The sequence below is a fragment of the Babylonia areolata genome, chromosome 11 (assembly GCF_041734735.1).
Source record: "Babylonia areolata isolate BAREFJ2019XMU chromosome 11, ASM4173473v1, whole genome shotgun sequence".
Classification (NCBI taxonomy): domain Eukaryota; kingdom Metazoa; phylum Mollusca; class Gastropoda; order Neogastropoda; family Buccinidae; genus Babylonia; species Babylonia areolata.
In genome coordinates, this window is record NC_134886.1 from 22470917 (window position 1) to 22493759 (window position 22843).

Consider the following 22843-nt stretch of genomic DNA (forward strand, 5'->3'; position numbering starts at 1 on the left):
ATCAACATCAATACCACCATCCACCAGTGTTTACAGGAACACAGGCATCAACATCAATACCACCATCCATCAGTGTTTACAGGAACACAGACATCAACATCAATACCACCATTCACCAGTGTTTACAGGAACACAGACATCAACATCAATATCACCATCCACCAGTGTTTACAGGAACACAGACATCAAGATCAATACCACCATCCACCAGTGTTCCTGAGAACACAGACATCAACATCAATATCACCATCCACCAGTGTTTACAGGAACACAGACATCAACATCAATACTACCATCCACCAGTGTTTACAGGAACACAGACATCAACATCAATACCACCATCCACCAGTGTTTACAGGAACACAGACATCAACATCAATACCACCATCCACCAGCGTTCCTGAGAACACAGACATCAACATCAATACCACCATTCATCAGTGTTTACAGGAACACAGACATCAACAGCAATACCACCATCCACCAGTGTTTACAGGAACACAGACATCAACATCAATACCACCATCCACCAGTGTTTACAGGAACACAGACATCAACATCAATACCACCATCCACCAGTGTTCCTGAGAACACAGACATCAATACCACCATTCACCAGTGTTTACAGGAACACAGACATCAACATCAATACCACCATCCACCAGTGTTCACAGGAACACAGACATCAACATCAATACGACCATCCACCAGTGTTTACAGGAACACAGACATCAACAGCAATGCCACCATCCACCAGTGTTTACAGGAACACAGACATTAACATCAATACCATCATCCACCAGTGTTTACAGGAACACAGACATCAACATCAATACCACCATCCACCAGTGTTCCTGAGAACACAGACATCAACATCAATATCACCATCCACCAGTGTTTACAGGAACACAGACATCAACTTTGATACCACCATCCACCAGTGTTCCTGAGAACACAGACATCAATATCACCATTCACCAGTGTTTACAGGAACACAGACATCAACATCAATACCACCATCCACCAGTGTTCACAGGAACACAGACATCAACATCAATACCACCATCCACCAGTGTTTATAGCCACCAGTTGTCCTGAGAACACTGACATCAACATCAATACCACCACCCACCAGTGTTTACAGGAACGCAAATCAACACCATCACCCAGCGGTGGTCCTGGGAACACAGAAATCAACATCACCAGTAATCCTGGGAGCACAAACATCAACATCCACCAATGCTCCTGGGATGAACTCTCCCCACACCGAACGATAATGGTGATTTGTGATGACGAGGTATGTCCTCAGTTCACAATGAGTAGTCTGTATAACAGTTGGAAACCAGGAGCCAGTAGCATTGCTCGGACGCAGGAGCCTAGTATGTTTGTAACCCGCTACTAACTGTGTATAGCATGGAATTGACCAATGGCGTAGTTCGGTCAACGTAGGCATTTAGTCACGTGTAACTGTCAAAAAATTAGAACCAAGCAATGCAACTGGCTTCAGGAACACACTGCTTGTGATAAACTGCCCCTGTCTGAATTATGACGGCCAATTGTGATGATGGCGTATATTATGTAATCCTAATTGCGGATGATAGAATGATAGGGGATTTCAGTTTCAGGTTAAGGTTCTCAAAGAGACGTCACTGTCTTCTGAGAAATCCACACACGCTACACTACATCTAGGAAGATAACCCGATTGGCGTCTGCCAGGTCTTCAGTACATGCATGTATATTTGTGTACCTATCAAAGTGGATTGCAATTTTGAAAAGGCTAGACCAGGATTTGAACCCAGACTCTCACGGCTGCTGTTTTGGCAGATGGGCGTCCTAACCATTCTGCCACCTGCGGTGAATCGTGATGATGAAAGAAGTCAGCAGTTCACAGCGTGCGGCATACTGCAGAACAAGTTAGTAACCAGGGATGAACACTGACGCTGTCTTGTGGATAGGACAAGGGGAGACTTGGTTGGTGTTCTATTTGACAACGAGCTGTTTTGTTTGCATAAATACACGAGCACACACACACACACACACACACACACACACACACACGCCCGCGCGCACACACACACACACACACACACACACACGAAGCAAGGACCCACCACCATCCAATCCCGGATTTTCTTGAGTGACATGGGATTAAAGATTAAGTCTGCGAGCTGCTGGAAAGGACCTTCGGAGTCCACACGTTGGCACACGGTGAATACATCACAGTATCCACGTAAATCGTCACAAGGAGATCCTGAAGGCAAAGACATAGCTAGCGTAAATCATAACAAAGACTGTAAAAGCCAATGACACCCAAAGCATACATTTTCACCGACATAAATCATCATAACAGACTGCAAAGCGAAAGACATCATAATCGTATATCATTACAGAGACTGTAAAGCCAGTACTGTACTCTGATGCCAAAGATATGACAGACATGAATTATCACAACAGACTGTAAAGCCCAAAACATCAGAATCGTACATTATTTTAGAGTCTGCAAAAGCCAAAGGTCATCATCGTGATAATCACAACCACCGTCACCACCACCATCATCATCATCATCACTACTACCGCCACCATCATCACCGTCACCACCACCACCATCATCATCATCATCATCACCACCACCACCACCACCATCATCATCAGCAGCAGCAGCAACAGCAGCAGCAGCAGCAGCAGCAGCAGCAGCAGTGTCTTTATCATCATCATCACTATCTTTATCATCATCATCATCATCATCCTCACCACCACCACCACCACCATCATCATCACCATTATTACCATCACCACCATCATCATCACCACCACCATCACCATTACCACCACCACCATCACCACCACCACCACCACCATCATCATCACCACCTACATCATCACCATCACCACCACCATCATCACCGCCATCACCATTACCACCACCACCATCACCACCACAGTGACTGACCGGGAGGCAGGGGTACGGCCAGGGGCAGAGTGTGGGAAGTACTGTTGGCCCTTCCCTGTGCTGCCAGTAACAGCATGTCCCTGAAGGCAGAGTTCTCGTCCTTGTCCAGCGCCACCTGGTCTATCGAACTGACACACAGCCCATTGGCTGGGTTCTCTGGAAAACACACACACACACACATGCGCGTGCGCGGACACACGCAGTCTTCAGCTCTTTTAAGCAGGGGCTGTAGGATGAAAAGCTGTCACCATGAAATCTGCAAAGGCAGTAATATAAACAATAATATGTTTGTTTGTTTGGTTTTTTGTTGTTGTTTTTTAAGAGAAAGAAAATAAAATGAAATAAAATGAGAGAGGAGAGAGAGATAGAGAGAGTGAATGAGTGAGAGAGACAGAGCGAGACACAGAGAGATTGGTAGAAGAATTGACACGGAAGAACATCTTCATAAAAAAAAAAGTTAATTCATTTCTCAGATTTTTCTGGACTGATGTTCCAATACCCATTCCCAGAATGTATAAGACTTGATTTACATGAAGTTATACTGAAAGACAATAACGGATTCCGTTAAGGAGGGAACTGGAATACGCATGCACTGGCAGTATGGGAATGGGAGGAAAAAGGAGGGCTTACGGCAAGCCAGATGGCACATCTCTTTGTTACTCTTCCCTTCTTCTGAGGTCATGTAGCATTGCTCCCACTTCAGAGAACCCTGGATGACCCAGCACAATGACCCGGTGCATACCTGTCAACACACACACACACACACACACACACACACACACATTTACCTGTCACACTACTGCGCATTCTTGTCAACATAACTTATACCTTTTTTATTTCATTTAATTGACTTACTTATCTATTAAGTTTGTCTATTTTGCCATGTTTAACGCCTTACCCCATTTTTACGTCACATTCATTGGTTACCCATCCAGTACACAATTCAATACAAACTTGCCATATTGGCCTATCGCCACTTTGAAGGATCTCTCCCATCTTACTTAGCTACTGTCCTTTATACTTACACCCCTTCCCGTCCTTTCAGGTCTGCTGAAAAACTCCTTCGAGTCCCCAATACCTCTTCAAATACATTTGGCCAAAAGGCCTTTCCTTTCAGTATCAAGCCCCTTCTGTCTGGAATTCTCTTCCTCTGGATCTCCGTCATTAACCAACGCCGTCCTCTTTCAAAACCAACTTGAAAACCCATCTTTTCAAAATGGCCTTTGGGTGTGATGAAGCATAGTTAATTCTCTGCATCCGTTCTTTCTTCTACCCACCCCACTTTGCCTTCTACTGAAGTCATCATGTAGTGTGTGTGTGTGGATGGATTTTTGTGTGTGCGCGGGCGTGTGTGTGCGTGTGTGGGGTATTTTTGTCTTGCAAATAATTTTGATATTTTATGTTTCCAAGAGACCAGATGATGCAGTCAAGGAACCAAAAGGCAGCCGTATAGAACGAGGAAGATCATGAATGGGGCAAGCAGAAGACATAATCCATCTTGTATGCCAGCTACAAGACCTGAAAGAAATAAAAGAAAGGGAGGAAAACCCTGAAAACCTCAATCACCTTTTCAACACAGCCATTTCACCCACTCTAGGAAGCCATTGTTGGGAATGGCTAACTCATGCAGAACTGAAGTTGTTCATAGAGGAAAACAGTAAAGAGGATATCATTATATACACAGATGGCTCAGTCACCAAAGACCAATCCGGTTGGAGATTCACTGCAAAGCAAAATGGAAAAAAAAAAAAAAAAAAAAAAAATAGGGAAGAGAATCCTGCGTACAGAAATCGGAAATCATCAGAAAAGTCTAAGAATACCAAAGAGAAGAGGTGCAAGGTCATCACACCATCGACCGCCTTAAAGAAAGAAAGGCAGCGAGAGGGAGCGGCCGTATGTCTAGCATGAAAGGTACAGCACGATCCTTTGCAAATAAAACGAATGTTTCCATAATTTCCAAACCAAAACTGCGCAATTTTTTTTTTTTTTTTTCAAAACGGAACAGAAGCTCTCTGCGCATTATTTTTTTCCAAATACAGTAGACTGAGCAACAGGCTAGACATGTATCTTTTCCCACCCCTCTTGTGGCAAATCAGTGGCAGCGTGTGTGTGTGTGTGTGTGTGCGTGTGTGTGTGTGTGTGCGTCGTGGGGGCTACAATTTAAGTGTGTGTACGTGTGTGAGTGTGTGTGTGTGTGTGCGCATGCGTATGTGTGCGCATGTTTACATGTTTATTTATATTTATTTGCTTATTTGGTTATTAATCATCATTATTGTCCTATTTCATTTTCATTTTTGTTGTTATTATATTATCTATATTTTGTTTATTTATGCATGTGTATATATGTTGCTGTTTTCCGCATTCTATTTTATTTAATTATCCATCCGCTTACTTTATTTATATATTTGTTTGATTATCTACTCATTAATTCAATAATATATCCATTTATTTCTTTACGCTTTTTTTCTCAAGGCCCGACAAAGCGCGTTGGGTTATGCTGCTGGTCATGCATCTGGGGATTTTTTTTTTTTTTTTTTTTTTTTTTTTGAGGTTACTCATTGTTCTATTGGTGGGAAACTGTATAGAGATATCAAGCTTTGTTACAATGTGAAAAGTGGTCTTATCAACACGACCCCTTCATGTCGACTAAAATCGCCTATGGCGGTGCACTGTCCAGTCAACTAAAGTCGCCTGTGGCGCTGAAAGAGTTAACTAAGGACAGCAGTGCTTGCTTACCCCCATGTCGCACACGTTGCTGTAGTCATTGCAGAACGTGCCATTGGCCACATGCACCGCCTTTGGACATCTGAAGCTCTGCCCACTGACAGGAGTCAAGGACACTGTAGGCACCACCAGACATCGTTGTCCTGTCTGTTTGTTGTACTGTCTGTTTCTCTGCCTGTTACGCTGTCTGTCTGTTCTTCGGAGTGTCTGTCTGTCTGTCTGTCAGTCATCTGTCCTGTCTTTATTCCATGTAACGTCTTTTCATTTTCAGTGCACACACACACACACACACACACACAACACACAGAGTAACACACACACATGCGGCAAAAATCCAAGGGGAAAGAAGGATACTCGCAGAAGGCATCTTTTGTGCACTCTGTAGCAGGATCACAGACCATGGATCCCGAGGGATGAAATGTGCAGTTGGCCTGACAGCATGGTCCTGAGACAGGGCTGTGACAGAGAACGTACTGCATATGGAACACCCATGACACACACACTGTATCTATATGGAACATCCCTGACACACTGTATCTATATGCAACACCCCTGACACACTGTATCTATATGGAACACCCCTGACACATAAGATATATATAGGGAACACCCTTGACACACTCTATCTATATGGAACATCACTGACACACTGTATCTATAGGGAACACCCCTGACACACACTGTATCTATAGGGAACATCCCTGACAAACACTGTATCTATAAGGGTCACCCCTGACACACATACTGTATCTATAGGGAACACCCCTGACACACACTGTATCTATATGGGACACCCTTGACACACACTGCAAAGGCACATTATGATTTGAAAGTAAATTCTTTCGCACATAACAAGGAAGTAGACAGAGAATATATATATATATATATATATATATATATATATATATATATATATATATATATATATATATATACACACACACACACACACACACACACACACACACACACACACACAGACACAGACACGAATAAGACGAAGTGGTTAGAAACCCACACACAGACAAACGAAGAAGACCATGTGGTTAGAAACACAGACACAGACACAAAAAGAAGTGTTTAGAAACCCAGACACAGAAAAAAAAACAAGTGTTTAGAAACCCAGACACAGACAAACAATTGTTTAGAAACCCACTTTTTACCCAGACACAGACACAAGAAGAAGTGTTTAGAAACCCAAACACAGACACAGACAAGCAAACAAGTGTTTAGAAATCCAGACACAGACAAACAAACAATTGTTTAGAAACCCAGACACAGACACAAGAAGAAGTGTTTAGAAACCCAAACACAGGCAAACAAACAAGTGTTTAGAAACCCAGACACTGACAAACAAATAACTGTTTAGAAACCCAGACACAGACACAAAAAGAAGTGTTGAGAAATCTAGACACAGACAAACAAAGAAGTGTTTAGAAACCCAGACACAAACAAACAAATAAGTGTTTAGAAACCCAGACACAAACACAAGAAGAAATGTTTAGAAACCCAGACACAAACAAAGAAAGGACTAGAAACCCAGACACAGACAAACAAAGAAATGGCTAGAAACACAGACACAAGAAGAAGTGTTTAGAAACCCAGACACAGACAAACAAAGAAATGTCTAAAAACCCAGACACAGACAAACAAAGAAGAAGTGTTTAAAAACAGACACAGACAAACAAAGAAGTGTTTAGAAACCCAGACACAGACAACAAAGAAGAAGTGTTTAGAAACCCAGACACAAACAAATGAAGAAGAAGTGTTTAGAAACCCAGACACAGACACAAGAAGAAGTGTATAGAAACCCAGACACAGACAAACAAAGAAGAAGTGTTTAGAAACCCTGACACAGACAAACAAGGAAGAAGTGTTTAGAAACCCAGACACAAACAAACAAAGAAGTGTATAAAAACACACAGACACAAGAAGAAGTGTTTAGAAACCCAGAGACAGACAAACAAAGAAGTGCATAGAAACCCAGACACAGACACAAGAAGAAGTGTTTAGAAACCCAGACACAGACACAAGAAGAAGTGTTTAGAAACCCAGACAGAGACAAACAAACAAGTGTTTAGAAACCCAGACACAGACACAAGAAGAAGTGTTTAGAAACCCAGACACAGACACAAAAAGAAGTGTTTAGAAACCCAGACACAGACACAAAAAGAAGTGTTTAGAAACCCAGACACAGACAAACACAGAAGTGTTTAGAAACCCTGACACAGACAAACAAAGAAGAAGTGTTTAGAAACCCTGACACAGACAAAAAAAAGAAGAAGTGTTTTTAAACCCTGACACAGACAACAAAGAAGAAGTGTTTAGAAACCCAGACACAGACAAACAAAGAAGAAATGTTTAGAAACCCAGACACAGACAACACAGAAGACGTGTTTAGAAACCCAAACACAGACAAACAAAGTAGAAGTGTTTAGAAACCCAGACACAGACACAAGAAGAAGTGTACAGAAACCCAGACACAGACAAACAAAGAAGAAGTGTTTATAAACCCTGACACAGACAAACAAAGAAGAAGTGTTTAGAAACCCAGACACAAACAAACAAAGAAGTGTATAAAAACACACAGACACACGAAGAAGTGTTTAGAAACCCAGACACAGACAAACAAACAAGTGTTTAGAAACCCAGACACAGACACAAGAAGAAGTGTTTAGAAACCCAGACACAGGCAAACAAAGAAGTGTTTAGAAACCCAGACACAGACACAAGAAGAAGTGTTTAGAAACCCAGACACAAACAAAGAAATGTCTAGAAACCCAGACTTAGACAAACAAAGAAGAAGTGTTTAGAAACCCAAACACAGACAAACAAAGAAGAAGTGTTTAAAAACCCAGACACAGACAAACAAAGAAGTGTTTAGAAATCCAGACACAGACACAAGAAGAAGTGTTTAAAAACACAGACACAAACAAAGAAGTGTTTAGAAACCCAGACACAGACAACAAAGAAGAAGTGTTTAGAAACCCAGACACAGACACAAGAAGAAGTGTATAGAAACCCAGACACAAACAAAGAAGAAGTGTTTAGAAACCCTGACACAGACAAACAAAGAAGAAGTGTTTAGAAACCCAGACACAGACAAACAAAGAAGAAGTGTTTAGAAACCCTGACACAGACAAACAAAGAAGTGTTTAGAAACCCAGACACAGACAAACAAAGAAGACACAGACAAAACAAAGAAGAAGTGTTTAGAAACCCAGACACAGACAAAGAAGTGTATAGAAACAGACACACGAAGAAGTGTTTAGAAACCCAGACACAGACACAAAAAGAAGTGTTTAGAAACCCAGACACAGACAAACAAAGAAGAAGTGTCTAGAAACCCAGACACAGACAAACAAACAAGTGTTTAGAAACCCAGACACAGACAAACAAAGAGGGGTGGTTATGAGCACAGACACAGACAGAGGAACTGACCTGCAGAGAGCAGAACCTGTCAGGAGACACCCCGAGGTAGGGTCATCCTCGTCCCGTCCCACACAGCACGTGGCCGCACTGCACGTGCCGAAGCCACAGTCACACTCCTCCCCCTCCTCCGTGATCTTGTTGCCGCAGAACGCTTCGCCTGAGGCTGATCACATGCACACAGACACAGACACACACACGTACACAGACACACACACCATCCCTTCAGATCCATAGTTCATTTGGTTCCCTGATTCAGTATTACTAAGTCGTGCATGCGACAAAAGATTAAAAAAAAAAAAGTGATTTGCCAGTTTCATTTTTAATTCATTCTAACGAGGGTTTTCTGTCTTGCAGAGAAGTTTCTTTATATTTCCAAATGGATACATTTTACAATCAATTTGGTACAATACAGCATTGTAGTAGATTTATACAAGGTTTCCTTTAAAGCAGAAATATTAAAGGGGTAAAGACAAAATAAATGAACAAATAAACAACTGGACAGATAGATAGATCAAGGGATATGCACACATATACACATACACACAAATTTACATACACATTTACACACATACATACGGATACACACATGTACACATGTACATGCAGATACATATACATGCATTTATGCGTACACCTCTATATACGTATACATATACACACATACCTAAGAAAATTAACTGCAAGCATGAGTCATGGAGTCTCCCGTCGGACCGACGGATGAGTAGACAGGCAGGCTTATCTGTCGGTGTGTGCCCTCATATGGGAGAAGAGGCCGATTCTGGATGTGCAGCACTTCCCACAGGTGTTGCAAGGGAAAACGTCTCCAGAAGTTGAGCCCCGCTTCCTTCGCTCACGCTTCTCCTTAATGGCCAGCGTTCTCTTGTTTTCAAACATCTTTATGCCACGAGAACACAGCATCCTCCAGAGACAGCGGTCAAGGATATCAGTTTCCCAGGAAGCGATGTCTATGTCACAGGCTTTGAGGTTTGTCTTCAAGGTGTCCTTGAAGCGCTTGCAGGGTCTTCCAAGTTCGCGGTGGCCTCCCTTCAGCTGGCCATACAAGAGCATGTTCGGGATCCTGCTGTCTGTCATGCGGACAACGTGTCCTGTCCAGCATAGCTGGCACTGGATCAGCAGGCTTTCGATGCTGGGCAGGCCGCTCCTCACTTGGACCTGGAGGTTGGACACCCTGTTTTGCCACTTTATGTGGAGGATCTTTCGTAGGCATCTCTGGTGAAACTGCTCAAGCAGTTGAATGTGACGGCGATACGTCGTTCATGTTTCACAGCAGTACAACAAGGTGGTCAGCACAGCAGCTCTGTAGGTTTTGATTTTGGCGCTGAGCCTGATGCCTTTGTTGTTCCACAGCCTGTTGTTGAGTCTGCCAAAGGCGGAGCTGGCCTTGGCGATGCGAAGCGTCACTTCTGCATCAAGGGCTCCGTTGCTGCATAGGGTGCTGCCCAGGTAACAAAACCTGTCGACATGGACCCTCATGGCGTTTTTTTTTTAGAAAAGAAAGAAACAACAACAACAAAAAAAGAAGAAGAAAAAAATGCAAGTGATGGAAATGAGGTGTTATACTTAGATACTAAACTGTTCATATCACCAATGAACAAGTGCTCCGAACTGTCAAACAGCACAATGGAACACATGGAGATCTGTCAGAGCATGCGGACTAGTCCATATACATTACACCACATCTGTTGTGAAGAAAAATGGCAGCAGCTGCCTGAACCCTGTATAATCCCAGCGCTGATGAGGCATTGAGAGCCGATCCTAGGTTCCTGTAAGACATCCGCATTAAATCAAAATAAATCAAGACAAAATGGCTCGGTGGGTATTGTCTGACATCAAGAGACTCGGGGAATTCAGACTGCTTGTAGGCTGTATGGAGATGGAGAGTTGTGTCCGGTCTGTTGACTTGTTGGCAATTCCCGCTCTCCGTGTATCCCCCGTGTCCCATCTTGTTTTGTCTGGCAAGAAGGCGGACATCCCATCCTGTTTTGCCTGGCAAGAAGGCAAACATCCCATCCGGTTTTGCCTGGCAAGAAGACAGACATCCTACCTTGTTTTGCCTGGCAAGAAGGCGGACATCCCATCTTGTTTTGACTGGCAAGAAGGCAGACATCCTACCTTGTTTTGCCTGGCAAGAAGGCGGACATCCTGCCTTGTTTTGCCTGGCAAGAAGACGGACATCCTACCTTGTTTTGCCTGGCAAGAAGGCGGACATCCTGCCTTGTTTTGTCTGGTAAGAAGGCGGACATCCCATCCTGTTTTGTCTGGCAAGAAGGCGGACATCCCATCCTGTTTTGTCTGACAAGAAGGCGGACATCCCATCCAGTTTTGTCTGACAAGAAGGCGGACATCCCACCTTGTTTTGTCTGGCAAGAAGGCAGACATCCCATCTTGTTTTGTCTGGCAAGAAGGCAGACATCCCACCTTGTTTTGTCTGGCAAGAAGGCGGACATCCCATCTTGTTTTGTCTGGCAAGGAGGCAGACATCCCTGGCAAGAAGGCAGACATCCTACCTTGTTTTGTCTGGCAATAAGGCAGACATCCCATCTTGTTTTGTCTGGCAAGAAGGCAGACATCCCTGGCAAGAATGCAGACATCCCACCTTGTTTTGCCTGGCAAGAAGGCAGACGTCCCATCTTGTTTTGTCTGGCAAGGAGGCAGACATCCCTGGCAAGAAGGCAGACATCCTACCTTGTTTTGTCTGGCAAGAAGGCAAACATCCCATCTTGTTTTGTCTGGCAAGAAAGCAGACATCCCTGGCAAGAATGCAGACATCCCACCTTGTTTTGCCTGGCAAGAAGGCAGACATCCCACCTTGTTTTGCCGGGCAAGACGGCAGACATCCCACCTTGTTTTTCCTGGCAAGAAGGCAGACATCCCACCTTGTTTTGCCTGGCAAGAAGGCAGACATCCCACCTTGTTTTTCCTGGCAAGAAGGCAGACATCCCACCTTGTTTTGCCTGGCAAGAAGGCAGACATCCCACCTTGTTTTTCCTGGCAAGAATGCAGACATCCCACCTTGTTTTTCCTGGCAAGAATGCAGACATCCCACCTTGTTTTTTCCTGGCAAGAAGGCAGACATCCCACCTTGTTTTGCCTGGCAAGAAGGCGGACATCCCACCTTGTTTTTCCTGGCAAGAAGGCAGACATCCCACCTTGTTTTTCCTTGCAAGAAGGCGGACATCCCATCTTGTTTTGTCTGGCAAGAAGGCAGACATCCCACCTTGTTTTGTCTGGCAAGAAGGCGGACATCCCATCTTGTTTTGTCTGGCAAGGAGGCAGACATCCCTGGCAAGAAGGCAGACATCCTACCTTGTTTTGTCTGGCAATAAGGCAGACATCCCATCTTGTTTTGTCTGGCAAGAAGGCAGACATCCCTGGCAAGAATGCAGACATCCCACCTTGTTTTGCCTGGCAAGAAGGCAGACATCCCATCTTGTTTTGTCTGGCAAGGAGGCAGACATCCCTGGCAAGAAGGCAGACATCTTACCTTGTTTTGTCTGGCAAGAAGGCAAACATCCCATCTTGTTTTGTCTGGCAAGAAGGCAGACATCCCTTGCAAGAATGCAGACATCCCACCTTGTTTTGCCTGGCAAGAAGGCAGACATCCCACCTTGTTTTGCCGGGCAAGACGGCAGACATCCCACCTTGTTTTTCCTGGCAAGAAGGCAGACATCCCACCTTGTTTTGCCTGGCAAGAAGGCAGACATCCCACCTTGTTTTTCCTGGCAAGAAGGCAGACATCCCACCTTGTTTTGCCTGGCAAGAAGGCAGACATCCCACCTTGTTTTGCCTGGCAAGAATGCAGACATCCCACCTTGTTTTGCCTGGCAAGAAGGCGGACATCCCACCTTGTTTTTCCTGGCAAGAAGGCAGACATCCCACCTTGTTTTTCCTTGCAAGAAGGCGGACATCCCATCTTGTTTTGTCTGGCAAGAAGGCAGACATCCCACCTTGTTTTGTCTGGCAAGAAGGCGGACATCCCATCTTGTTTTGTCTGGCAAGGAGGCAGACATCCCTGGCAAGAAGGCAGACATCCTACCTTGTTTTGTCTGGCAATAAGGCAGACATCCCATCTTGTTTTGTCTGGCAAGAAGGCAGACATCCCTGGCAAGAATGCAGACATCCCACCTTGCTTTGCCTGGCAAGAAGGCAGACGTCCCATCTTGTTTTGTCTGGCAAGGAGGCAGACATCCCTGGCAAGAAGGCAGACATCCTACCTTGTTTTGTCTGGCAAGAAGGCAAACATCCCATCTTGTTTTGTCTGGCAAGAAGGCAGACATCCCTGGCAAGAATGCAGACATCCCATCTTGTTTTGCCTGGCAAGAAGGCAGACATCCCACCTTGTTTTTCCTTGCAAGAAGGCGGACATCCCACCTTGTTTTTCCTGGCATGAAGGCAGACATCCCACCTTGTTTTGCCTGGCAAGAAGGCAGACATCTCACCTTGTTTTTCCTGGCAAGAAGGCAGACATCCCACCTTGTTTTGCCTGGCAAGAAGGCAGACATCCCACCTTGTTTTTCCTGGCAAGAATGCAGACATCCCACCTTGTTTTTCCTGGGAAGAATGCAGACATCCCACCTTGTTTTTTCCTGGCAAGAAGGCAGACATCCCACCTTGTTTTGCCTGGCAAGAAGGCGGACATCCCACCTTGTTTTTCCTGGCAAGGAGGCAGACATCCCACCTTGTTTTTCCTTGCAAGAAGGCGGACATCCCACCTTGTTTTTCCTGGCATGAAGGCAGACATCCCACCTTGTTTTGCCTGGCAAGAAGGCGGACATCCCACCTTGTTTTGCCTGGCAAGAAGGCAGACATCCCACCTTGTTTTGTCTGGCAAGAAGGCAGACATCCCTGGCAAGAATGCAGACATCCCACCTTGTTTTTCCTGGCAAGAAGGCAGACATCCCACCTTGTTTTGCCTGGCAAGAAGGCGGACATCCCACCTTGTTTTGCCTGGCAAGAAGGCGGACATCCCATCCTGTTTTGCCTGGTTCACAATGGCCCCTTGACATCTGGCAAGGTCAGTCCCTACACGTTTGTCTTGAAAACCAAGCTGGTACAGGGTCTTTTTGATTTCCTCCATTTCTAGATTTTGTCTCTGGATGCGAAATTTTGCCATCATTGATTTCGGAATCCACTCAGTGCCCTGACGATGTTCTGACCAGCCTATTTCCTTGGCCAGTTTGCACTGTTGAGAGCTTCAGCAACAGTTTTAATACATCGGTCATAGTTCTCCCTAGAACTACATCGCGGAATTTCTATATAAACAGAGATATAAACAGAGGCATTCTCCGCGGAATAACTCCTAAAACCAATCCATGGGAGAAACACAGAGAGCGAGCGAGCGAGCGAGCGAGAGAGAGAGAGAGAGAGAGAGAGAGAGAGAGAGAGAGAGAGAGAGAGAGAGAAGCAGACTTACGAATAAAACACAAATGTCGCACAGAGTCCACCATTTGCTGAATGATGCGGCTTATGTTGTCACGACTACAGGGAGAAAAGTGCACGTTGTTCCGTCGCCTGCCGCTAATGGCGAATGGATACATGATGTAGTTACCGTCGTCAGCGTTTTTCGCTGATGTACCAAAGGGGGCGCACAAATCTGACCCTGTGTCGTGCTGAAAATTGAAATGAATCTCCTGTAGGCTCTTTTTGAAAGGAGAAACGTATATCCATGCATATATTGCACAACTCAGACACTAGTCTGAACATCCACTGACAACCACAGACACTTTTGTAATAGGTATACCTACTGGGAAGCCAAAGTTGTGTCATTGGGGTAACAGGTATACCTACTTGGAAGCCAAAGTTGTGTCATTGGGGTAGAAGCTATACCTACTGGGAAGCCAAATTTGTGTCGATGGGGTAACAGGTATTCCTACTGGGAAGCCAAAGTTGTGTTATTGGGGTAACAGGTATACCTACTGCGAGCCAAATTTGTGTCAGTTTCAGTTTCAGTTTCAGTAGCTCAAGGAGGCGTCACTGCGTTCGGACAAAACCATATACGCTACACCACATCTGCCAAGCAGATGCCTGACCAGCAGCGTAACCCAACGCGCTTAGTCAGGCCTTGAGTAAAAAAAAAAAAAAAAAAAAAAAAGAGAAAAAAACCCAAAAAAACCCCGGGGGAATCAATAATAGATAAGCTGACATAAATAAATAAATAAATAATAATTATAATATAGAAAAAGGTAGTAGTAATGATAATAATAATACTAGTAAAATGATAATAATAAAAAATAAATAAATAAATAAAGTTGTGTCATCGGGGTAATAGGTATACCTACTGGGAAGCCAAAGTTGTGTCACTGACGTAATTGGTATACCTACTGGGAAGCCAAAGCTGTGTCATAGGGGTAACAGGTAAACCAACTGGGAAGCCAAAGTTGTGTCATAGAGGTAATAGGTATACCTACTGGGAAGCCAAAGTTCCGTCATTGGGGTAACAGGTATACCTACTGGGTAGCCAAAGTTGTGTCATTGGGGTAATAGGTATACCTACTGGGAAGCCAAAGTTATGTCATGGGGTAACAGGTATAACTACTGGGAAACCAAAGTTATGTCATTGGGGTAATAGGTATACCTACTGGGAAGCCAAAGTTGTGTCATGGGGTAACAGGTATAACTTCTGGGAAGCCAAAGTTGTGTCATAGGGCAAGGGGTAATAGGTATACCTACTGGGAAGCCAAAGTTGTGTCATGGGGTAACAGGTATAACTACTGGGAAACCAAAGTTATGTCATTGGGGTAATATGTATACCTACTGGTAAGCCAAAGTTGTGTCATGGGGTAACAGGTATAACTTCTGGGAAGCCAAAGTTGTGTCATAGGGCAAGGGGTAATAGGTATACCTACTGGGAAGCCAAAGTTGTGTCGTTGGGGTAATAGGTATACCTACTGGGAAGCCAAAGTTGTGTCATAGGGGTAATCGGTATACCTACTGGGAAGCCAAAGTTGTGTCGTTGGGGTAATAGGTATACCTACTGGGAAGCCAAAGTTGTGTCATAGGGGTAATCGGTATACCTACTGGGAAGCCAAAGTTGTGTCATAGGGGTAATCGGTATACCTACTGGGAAGTCAAAGTTGTGTCTTAGGGGTAATAGGTATACCTACTTGGAAGCCAAAGTTGTGCCATTGGGGTAATAGGTAGACCTACTGGGAAGCCAAAGTTGTATCATAGGGGTAATCGGTATACCTTCTGGGAAGCCAAAGTTGTGTCATAGGGGTAATCAGTATACCTACTGGGAAGTCAAAGTTGTGTCATAGGGCTAGGGGTAATAGGTATACCTACTGGGAAGCCAAAGTTGTGTCATTGGGTTAACAGGTATACCTACTGGGTAGCCAAAGTTGTGTCGTTGGGGTAATAGGTATACCTACTGGGAAGCCAAAGTTGTGTCATGGGGTAACAGGTATAACTGCTGGGAAGCCAAAGTTGTGTCATGGGGTAACAGGTATAACTACTGGGAAGCCAAAGTTGTGTCATAGGGGTAATAGGTATACCTACTGGGAAGCCAAAGTTGTGTCATAGAGGTAATAGGTATACCTACTGGGAAGTCAAAGTTGTGTCTTAGGGGTAATAGGTATACTCACTGGGAAGCCAAAGTTGTGTCATAGGAGTAACAGGTATACCTACTGGGAAGCCAAAGTTGTGTCATAGGAGTAATCGGTATACCTACTGGGAAGCCAATTTCATATGGGTCATAGGTATACCTACTGCGAAGCCAAATTTGTGTCACAGGGGTGATACGTATACCAACCAACTGCGAAATCAAAGCTGTAGGGGTAATAGGTGTACCAACTGGGATACCAAAGTTGTGAAACTGATATGAAACCTTCTGGGAGAGCGAAAGGGGTGTCATAGGTTTGAAACTTACTGTGGAGCCAAAGTTGAATCACAAACATCAGACCTTTCTCAGGGAGCAAAAGTTGTGTCACGGGTGTCAAACTTACTGGGCGGCAGCCAAAGTTATATCATGAATGTGAAACTAACTCCAAAGCCAAAGATGTGTCAATGGTACTGGGAAGTCTACGCTGTGTCATGTTTATGGGGAACCAAAGTTGTGTCATGGATGTTAAACTCAATGGAGAGCCAAAGTCATGTGTGCCATGGATGTTAAACTCACTAGGAAGCCAAAGTTGTGTTATGGGTGTGAAACGTAATGGAAGGCCAACTTTTGTCATGTGTGTGGTACTTACTGGGGAGCCAAAGGTGTGCCCAACTTCATGAGCAAACACCAGTTGGGAGACGATGTTGGGAACGACTTTGCGGTAGTTGATGATGCTGACGATGCCCGTGTTGAGGGATTTCCGTGAACGATGGCGGCCACACACTCCAGCTGGTTTTTCTGTCATGCACCATACGTTTCAGGCCATTGATTGGTCCGCAGACCAGGCGCAAGAACATGAAAAGCATGTGCGCAAACTGTGTATGTAAACTTACAGCGTTCAACACACAAGTACACTCATATAAGCAGTCACCCCCATTCCCACCGCCCTCACACACACACACACCAACTTGCACACAATCACATCACACAATGCAGAACCTGTGAGCAGGACAATTGTTTAGATCATTTGTTGTTGCTACTGTCTGTTGATCAAGCATCTCCGCCTCTGCCAAGCCCTTCTGACCCAGTCATGACCGATATACTGAGGTGTCTGGCGAGACTTTTGCTCCGTGATTTGGGTAGCTTCATCTGCATCAGCCCTGGGCACCACCTTTCTGTGTGCTTTCCCCAATGATCCGATGATCAACACCATGATTTTTTTTTTTTTTTTTTTTTTTTTTTTTAAAGCAGAACCTGCATCGTTTAATGCTGGACATAGTGGCACTTACTTGTCATTTGTGCTCTGGTAGCACCAGTCAAAAAAGGGTTTGCGAATTCTACGTTGGACGCTACCGCATTGCCAGCAGGTACAGGTCAGGTCTGCTCCTGTCAACATCATCCAGAGAGATAGCCTGGTTCTCCAAGACAGCTTCATACTTGTTGACTGTCGTCTTTTCCTTTCTCACCAGCTGTGCACGCCTGTGTTCAGGTCCCGCAGTCGTTTGCAACAAATCAGTACATACGAAATGGTGTCGAACTTGACCTCGCATAGTGGACATGCCTTGGTAGTACGTACCGTTTACAATGTACGTATCTGGCATCTGCAACCTGCAAATGTAGATTAACCTGGTGAGGTGGTCGTTCAGATTGCTGCTTGTGAGGTGGCATACGGAACAGGACATGTCTGCAAAAGGTAAAGCCTCTCTCTGCAGTCTGTCCTGGTGGTGGAGGGATTTGAAATGTTCCATGTCCTTGTCCACCTCAATCTTATTCACTGCCGCCTACAGCTGTTGGGTGTCAGTATGGCTGAACAGGATGATGTCATCATCAGATGTTGGTCGTCAGTATGGGTGAAGAGGATGATGTCATCATCAGATGTTGGTCGTCAGTATGGGTGAAGAGGATGATGCCATCATCAGATGTTGGTCGTCAGTATGCCTGAAGAGGATGATGTCATCATCAGATGCTGGTCGTCAGTATGGGTGAAGAGGATGATATCATCAGATGGTCGTCAGTATGCCTGAACAGAATGATGCTATCGTCAGATGTCGGTAGCACCACCCCGTGGATGTAGTGTAGCGTAGTATAATGTAAAGTGGTATATGATTTTGTCTTGATGATGTCATGCTTGCAGCACCACCCCGTGCAGGCTGCTGTATTCATCAAAATCAAGTCGGGCCTTCAGGCATATACAAAGTTCATCGAGCTCGACCTATGTCGACCCTGGCCATAGGCTGCTCTGTTGCTGGATCTTCGTTCACAGCATATCCATTGAAGCTGTCCTTGTCTGGCGTTACCTGCTGCACCTTGCGCTTCTGCATATGAAGCTTGAAGCTTGTCCTTGCTACGTTCCTGACGTGCTGATCATCACTGACAGTAGGAATAACACACGCTTGGCGTGGTACATTGTGGAGGGCTTCAGTAGGCCAGGCCCTCATTGTCTTAGAATGAAGATCTGTGTCCGCGTTGACTAAGAGTTAAACTTCAATTGCATCGACTGCTTGCTGTCTGGCAACAGTCCCTGACAGGTTGAGATGGACGCCAATGGGTAAGTAAGAATATGACATGTCTTTGCCTTACTTGGGGACCTCCCCATGCACTGTCATATATGTCTCATAGGAGCTGTCTCTGCTTGCCCAGGTATTCTTCGTCCTTTGGCATGAACTGTCCTACACTTCTAGGTCATTTCTGCATCTCTCTCTCTCTCTCTCTCTCACACACACACACGTTTTGAGCAAGTAATTACGATGTTAAATAGCCATCCGAGCCAGCTCCTCCCCCCACCCCACCCCCAGCCCCGCCGCCCCCTCCTCACACCCCCTTCACACCACCACCCATTTTAAGCTGGTACTGACGGTATGTCGTAGCCACCCAAGCCAGCCCCAAGACGCCCCCAGCAAAGTCACGGTAGGTGAATGTGAAGGCCAGGCAGAACAGGTCGCTGTCTTCCTTTGACACCAGGACCAGATAGTTACTGACATCCAGCGTGTTTCGGCAGTAATCGACACTCACCTCCTTGCAGTGCTTCATTATCTGTCACACACACACACACACACACACACACAGAGAGAGAGAGAGAGAGAGAGAGAGAGAGAGATTCAATCATTTGAACATACCATACGTGGAGTGATGGCCTAGAGGTAACGCGTCCGCCTAGGAAGCGAGAGAATCTGAGCCCGCTGGTTCGAATCATGGCTCAACCGCCGATATTTTCTCCACCCTCCACTAGACCTTGAGTGGTGGTCTGGACGCTAGTCATTCGGATGAGACGATAAACTGAGGTCCCGTGTGCAGCATGCACTTAGCGCATGTAAAAGAACCCACGGCAACAAAAGTGTTGTTCCTGGCAAAATTCTGTAGAAAAATCCACTTCGATAGGAAAAAACAAATAAAACTGCACGCAGGAAAAATACAAAAAAAAAAAAAAAAAGGGTCGCGCTGTAGTGTAGCGACGCGCTCTCCCAGGGGAGAGCAGCCCGAATTTCACACAGAGAAATCTGTTGTGATAAAAAGAAATACAAATACAAATACAAAATACCATCCAATTTTTTAACTGGTGTGAAGAAACTCACCTTGAAATAAATGTTGTTAAAACAAGAGTTTGCAAATGATTTAAATTTGTTTTGGTGAAATTATCGCAAAAACGTCACATGGATAACAGGTAGATATTTACACTTGTACTGGTGTCATGGCTGACAGAAAGCTTCCTTTGAACTAAAATTCTACAAAATTCACTAAGAAGAGCAATAGTATCATGAGCTGTCTTTGAAAATGAAATCGTTTTAACGTGTTGGAACAGGTGCTCCAAATGTTTTTGATGTCTGCATCGTTTTAACTTTTGGCGCTGTGTGTGTGGTAGGTAAAAGACACTTTTAGCGACAGGCCCAGTTAAAATCTGACCGACACACTCGTGACAGCGTGACAGGCGACGACATTAATTTTGTAGTAGACGGCATTACAGAAGCTGCAGGTTTAGAGCTCCACGCGCAAGAACATCTCGTTACATGAATTCATTCATTCTCACAGCCATCCGCGGACTCGATCAAATCATGCAACAAACTCACTCATCGGTTTCCCCTGCCACACTTCACCAGCAGGACAGATGTGTTGCGTGCATGTGGGAGTGTGGTTAAGCACGCGCATGTGTGTAACCTGAGGTTTGGTTGGTGGTGGTGGGGAACGGAGAGGCAGGGAAGGGGGGCGGGGGCTGTTTGTTGAAATGGAGATGGTCTTGCTCGAAGCCCCCTCCGTGAATGAGAGAAGAGCCGTGTAAAGCCATTCAAGTTCCAAAACGTGTATGAGCCACCGGCACTCCTCTGCGGACCAAATCCCCGCACATGGAGTGTGTCCACATGTGCTCCCCAACCTACAGGTTGTGAAGAGCACTACCTGTTGAGTGATGGAGGGGGTGGGGGTATGTGCCAGGAGAGAGGTGAGTAGCCAGCCACTCGGCGGACCACTCTCCCAGACAGATCTGCCTGTCCAAAGGCTGTGTCCTCAGGGACCAGTACAGCTCCAGCTACTGTGGCTGGGAGTGCTTGAAGATCGTGCCCAGTAGTACGTTGGGCCAGACCGACTCCAGAAGAGAAACCAGGGTTTGTGCTGTGATGTAGAAGGAACAATGAAATTCTGAGAGAAGGTTACTGATAGTCTATGACAGGGTGTTATGTAAAACACGCTGATTACTGATGGTCTTGGACACGGTGTTATGTAAAACAGGCTGATTACTGATGGTCTATGACACAGTGTTATATAAAACAGGCTGATTACTGATGCCCTATGACATGGTGTTATGTAAAACATGCTGATTATTGATGGTCTGTGACAGGTTGTTATGTGAAACATGGCTGATTACTGAAGGTCTATAACAAGGTGTTATGTGAAACATGGCTGATCACTGATGGTCTATGACAGGCTGTTATGTGAAACATGGCTGATCACTGATGGTCTATGACACGGTGTCACGTGAAACATGGCTGATCACTGATGGTCTATGACAGAGTGTTATGTGAAACATGGCTGATCACTGATGGTCTTTGACAGGTTGTTATGTGAAACATGGCTGATCACTGATGGTCTATGACAGGTTGTTATGTGAAACATGGCTGATCACTGATTGTCTATGACAGGTTGTTATGTGAAACATGGCTGATCACTGATTGTCCATGACAGGTTGTTATGTGAAACATGGGTGATCACTGATGGTCTATGACAGGGTGTTACGTGAAACATGGGTGATCACTGATGGTCTATGACAGGGGTGTTACGTGAAACATGGCTGGTGACTGACAGAGGGAAGCGAACCCAGAACTCACCGTGGTCCTGTGGATGACAAAGGTGATGTTTGTGTATTTCATGTCCCCTGAGTAAGTCTGGAACACCGTCCGCTTGTAGATGTCAGAGATGACAGACACATGACTGGAGAAAAGTGCCAGTATCTCATCTTCTGCTCGCGAATCGGACTACCAAATCAGAAACAAAACAAAAAAACAAAAATCACAGAAATGACGTGAATCACATGTGTGTTCTACGTCAACTGACACACAGTCTGATGAATATTTGCTGTCTGACACGTTTTTTTTCGTTTATATTTCGTTTCAGTTCCAGTTTCAGTTTCAAGAATGTATCCAAAAGCGCAAAGCTTTTTATGTATTGAGTATAATTTCAAAATGTAATGTTTAAGATGAGAAAGATCAGTTTAAAGCAAATTAAGTCCCCTAGCATTAATTACAGAGTAATTTCCCTTTTTTACTATCTGCACCAAAACGTTTGCAAAATAAATAAAACTTCCATGCTTAGCAAAAGAAGTTCCTGTTTGAACAAAAAATGATAATAATGACTGCTCTTGTTGTTGGGTCAGAATATCAGATCAAAGTGCCAAATTTAGAGAATACAAAAAATATAAATATAACTGAAAATGCAGTTTGCATATAATTAGGCTTCATTTTTTTAATATTTTTTGTGCCCATCCCATAGGTGCAATATTGTTTTAAACAAGATGGCTGGAAAGAACTGAATTTTTCCTATTTTTTACGCCTAATTTGGTGTCAACTGACAAAGTATTTGCAGAGAAAATGTCAATGTTAAAGTTTGCCACGGACACACAGACAGACACACACACACACAGATAACAGAACACCGGGTTAAAACATAGACTCACTTTGTTTACACAAGTGAGT

General features: G+C 44.6%; 1 protein-coding gene across 1 annotated transcript in view; it reads right to left on the reverse strand.

Annotated features, from left to right (window-relative positions):
• Window positions 1-2930: 2930 nt before the first annotated feature.
• Window positions 2931-22843, reverse strand: part of LOC143287177 (disintegrin and metalloproteinase domain-containing protein 10-like) — a 32115-nt gene continuing 12202 nt past the window's right edge. The window contains exons 8-16 of the mRNA XM_076595121.1: window positions 21980-22126; window positions 19520-19697; window positions 17314-17462; window positions 14541-14736; window positions 9116-9269; window positions 6029-6130; window positions 5687-5771; window positions 3581-3659; window positions 2931-3106 (exon numbers count right to left, since the gene is read on the reverse strand). Of these exons, the coding sequence (XP_076451236.1) occupies window positions 2931-3106; window positions 3581-3659; window positions 5687-5771; window positions 6029-6130; window positions 9116-9269; window positions 14541-14736; window positions 17314-17462; window positions 19520-19697; window positions 21980-22126 (1266 nt within the window). The remainder of the gene's footprint in view (window positions 3107-3580; window positions 3660-5686; window positions 5772-6028; window positions 6131-9115; window positions 9270-14540; window positions 14737-17313; window positions 17463-19519; window positions 19698-21979; window positions 22127-22843) is intronic.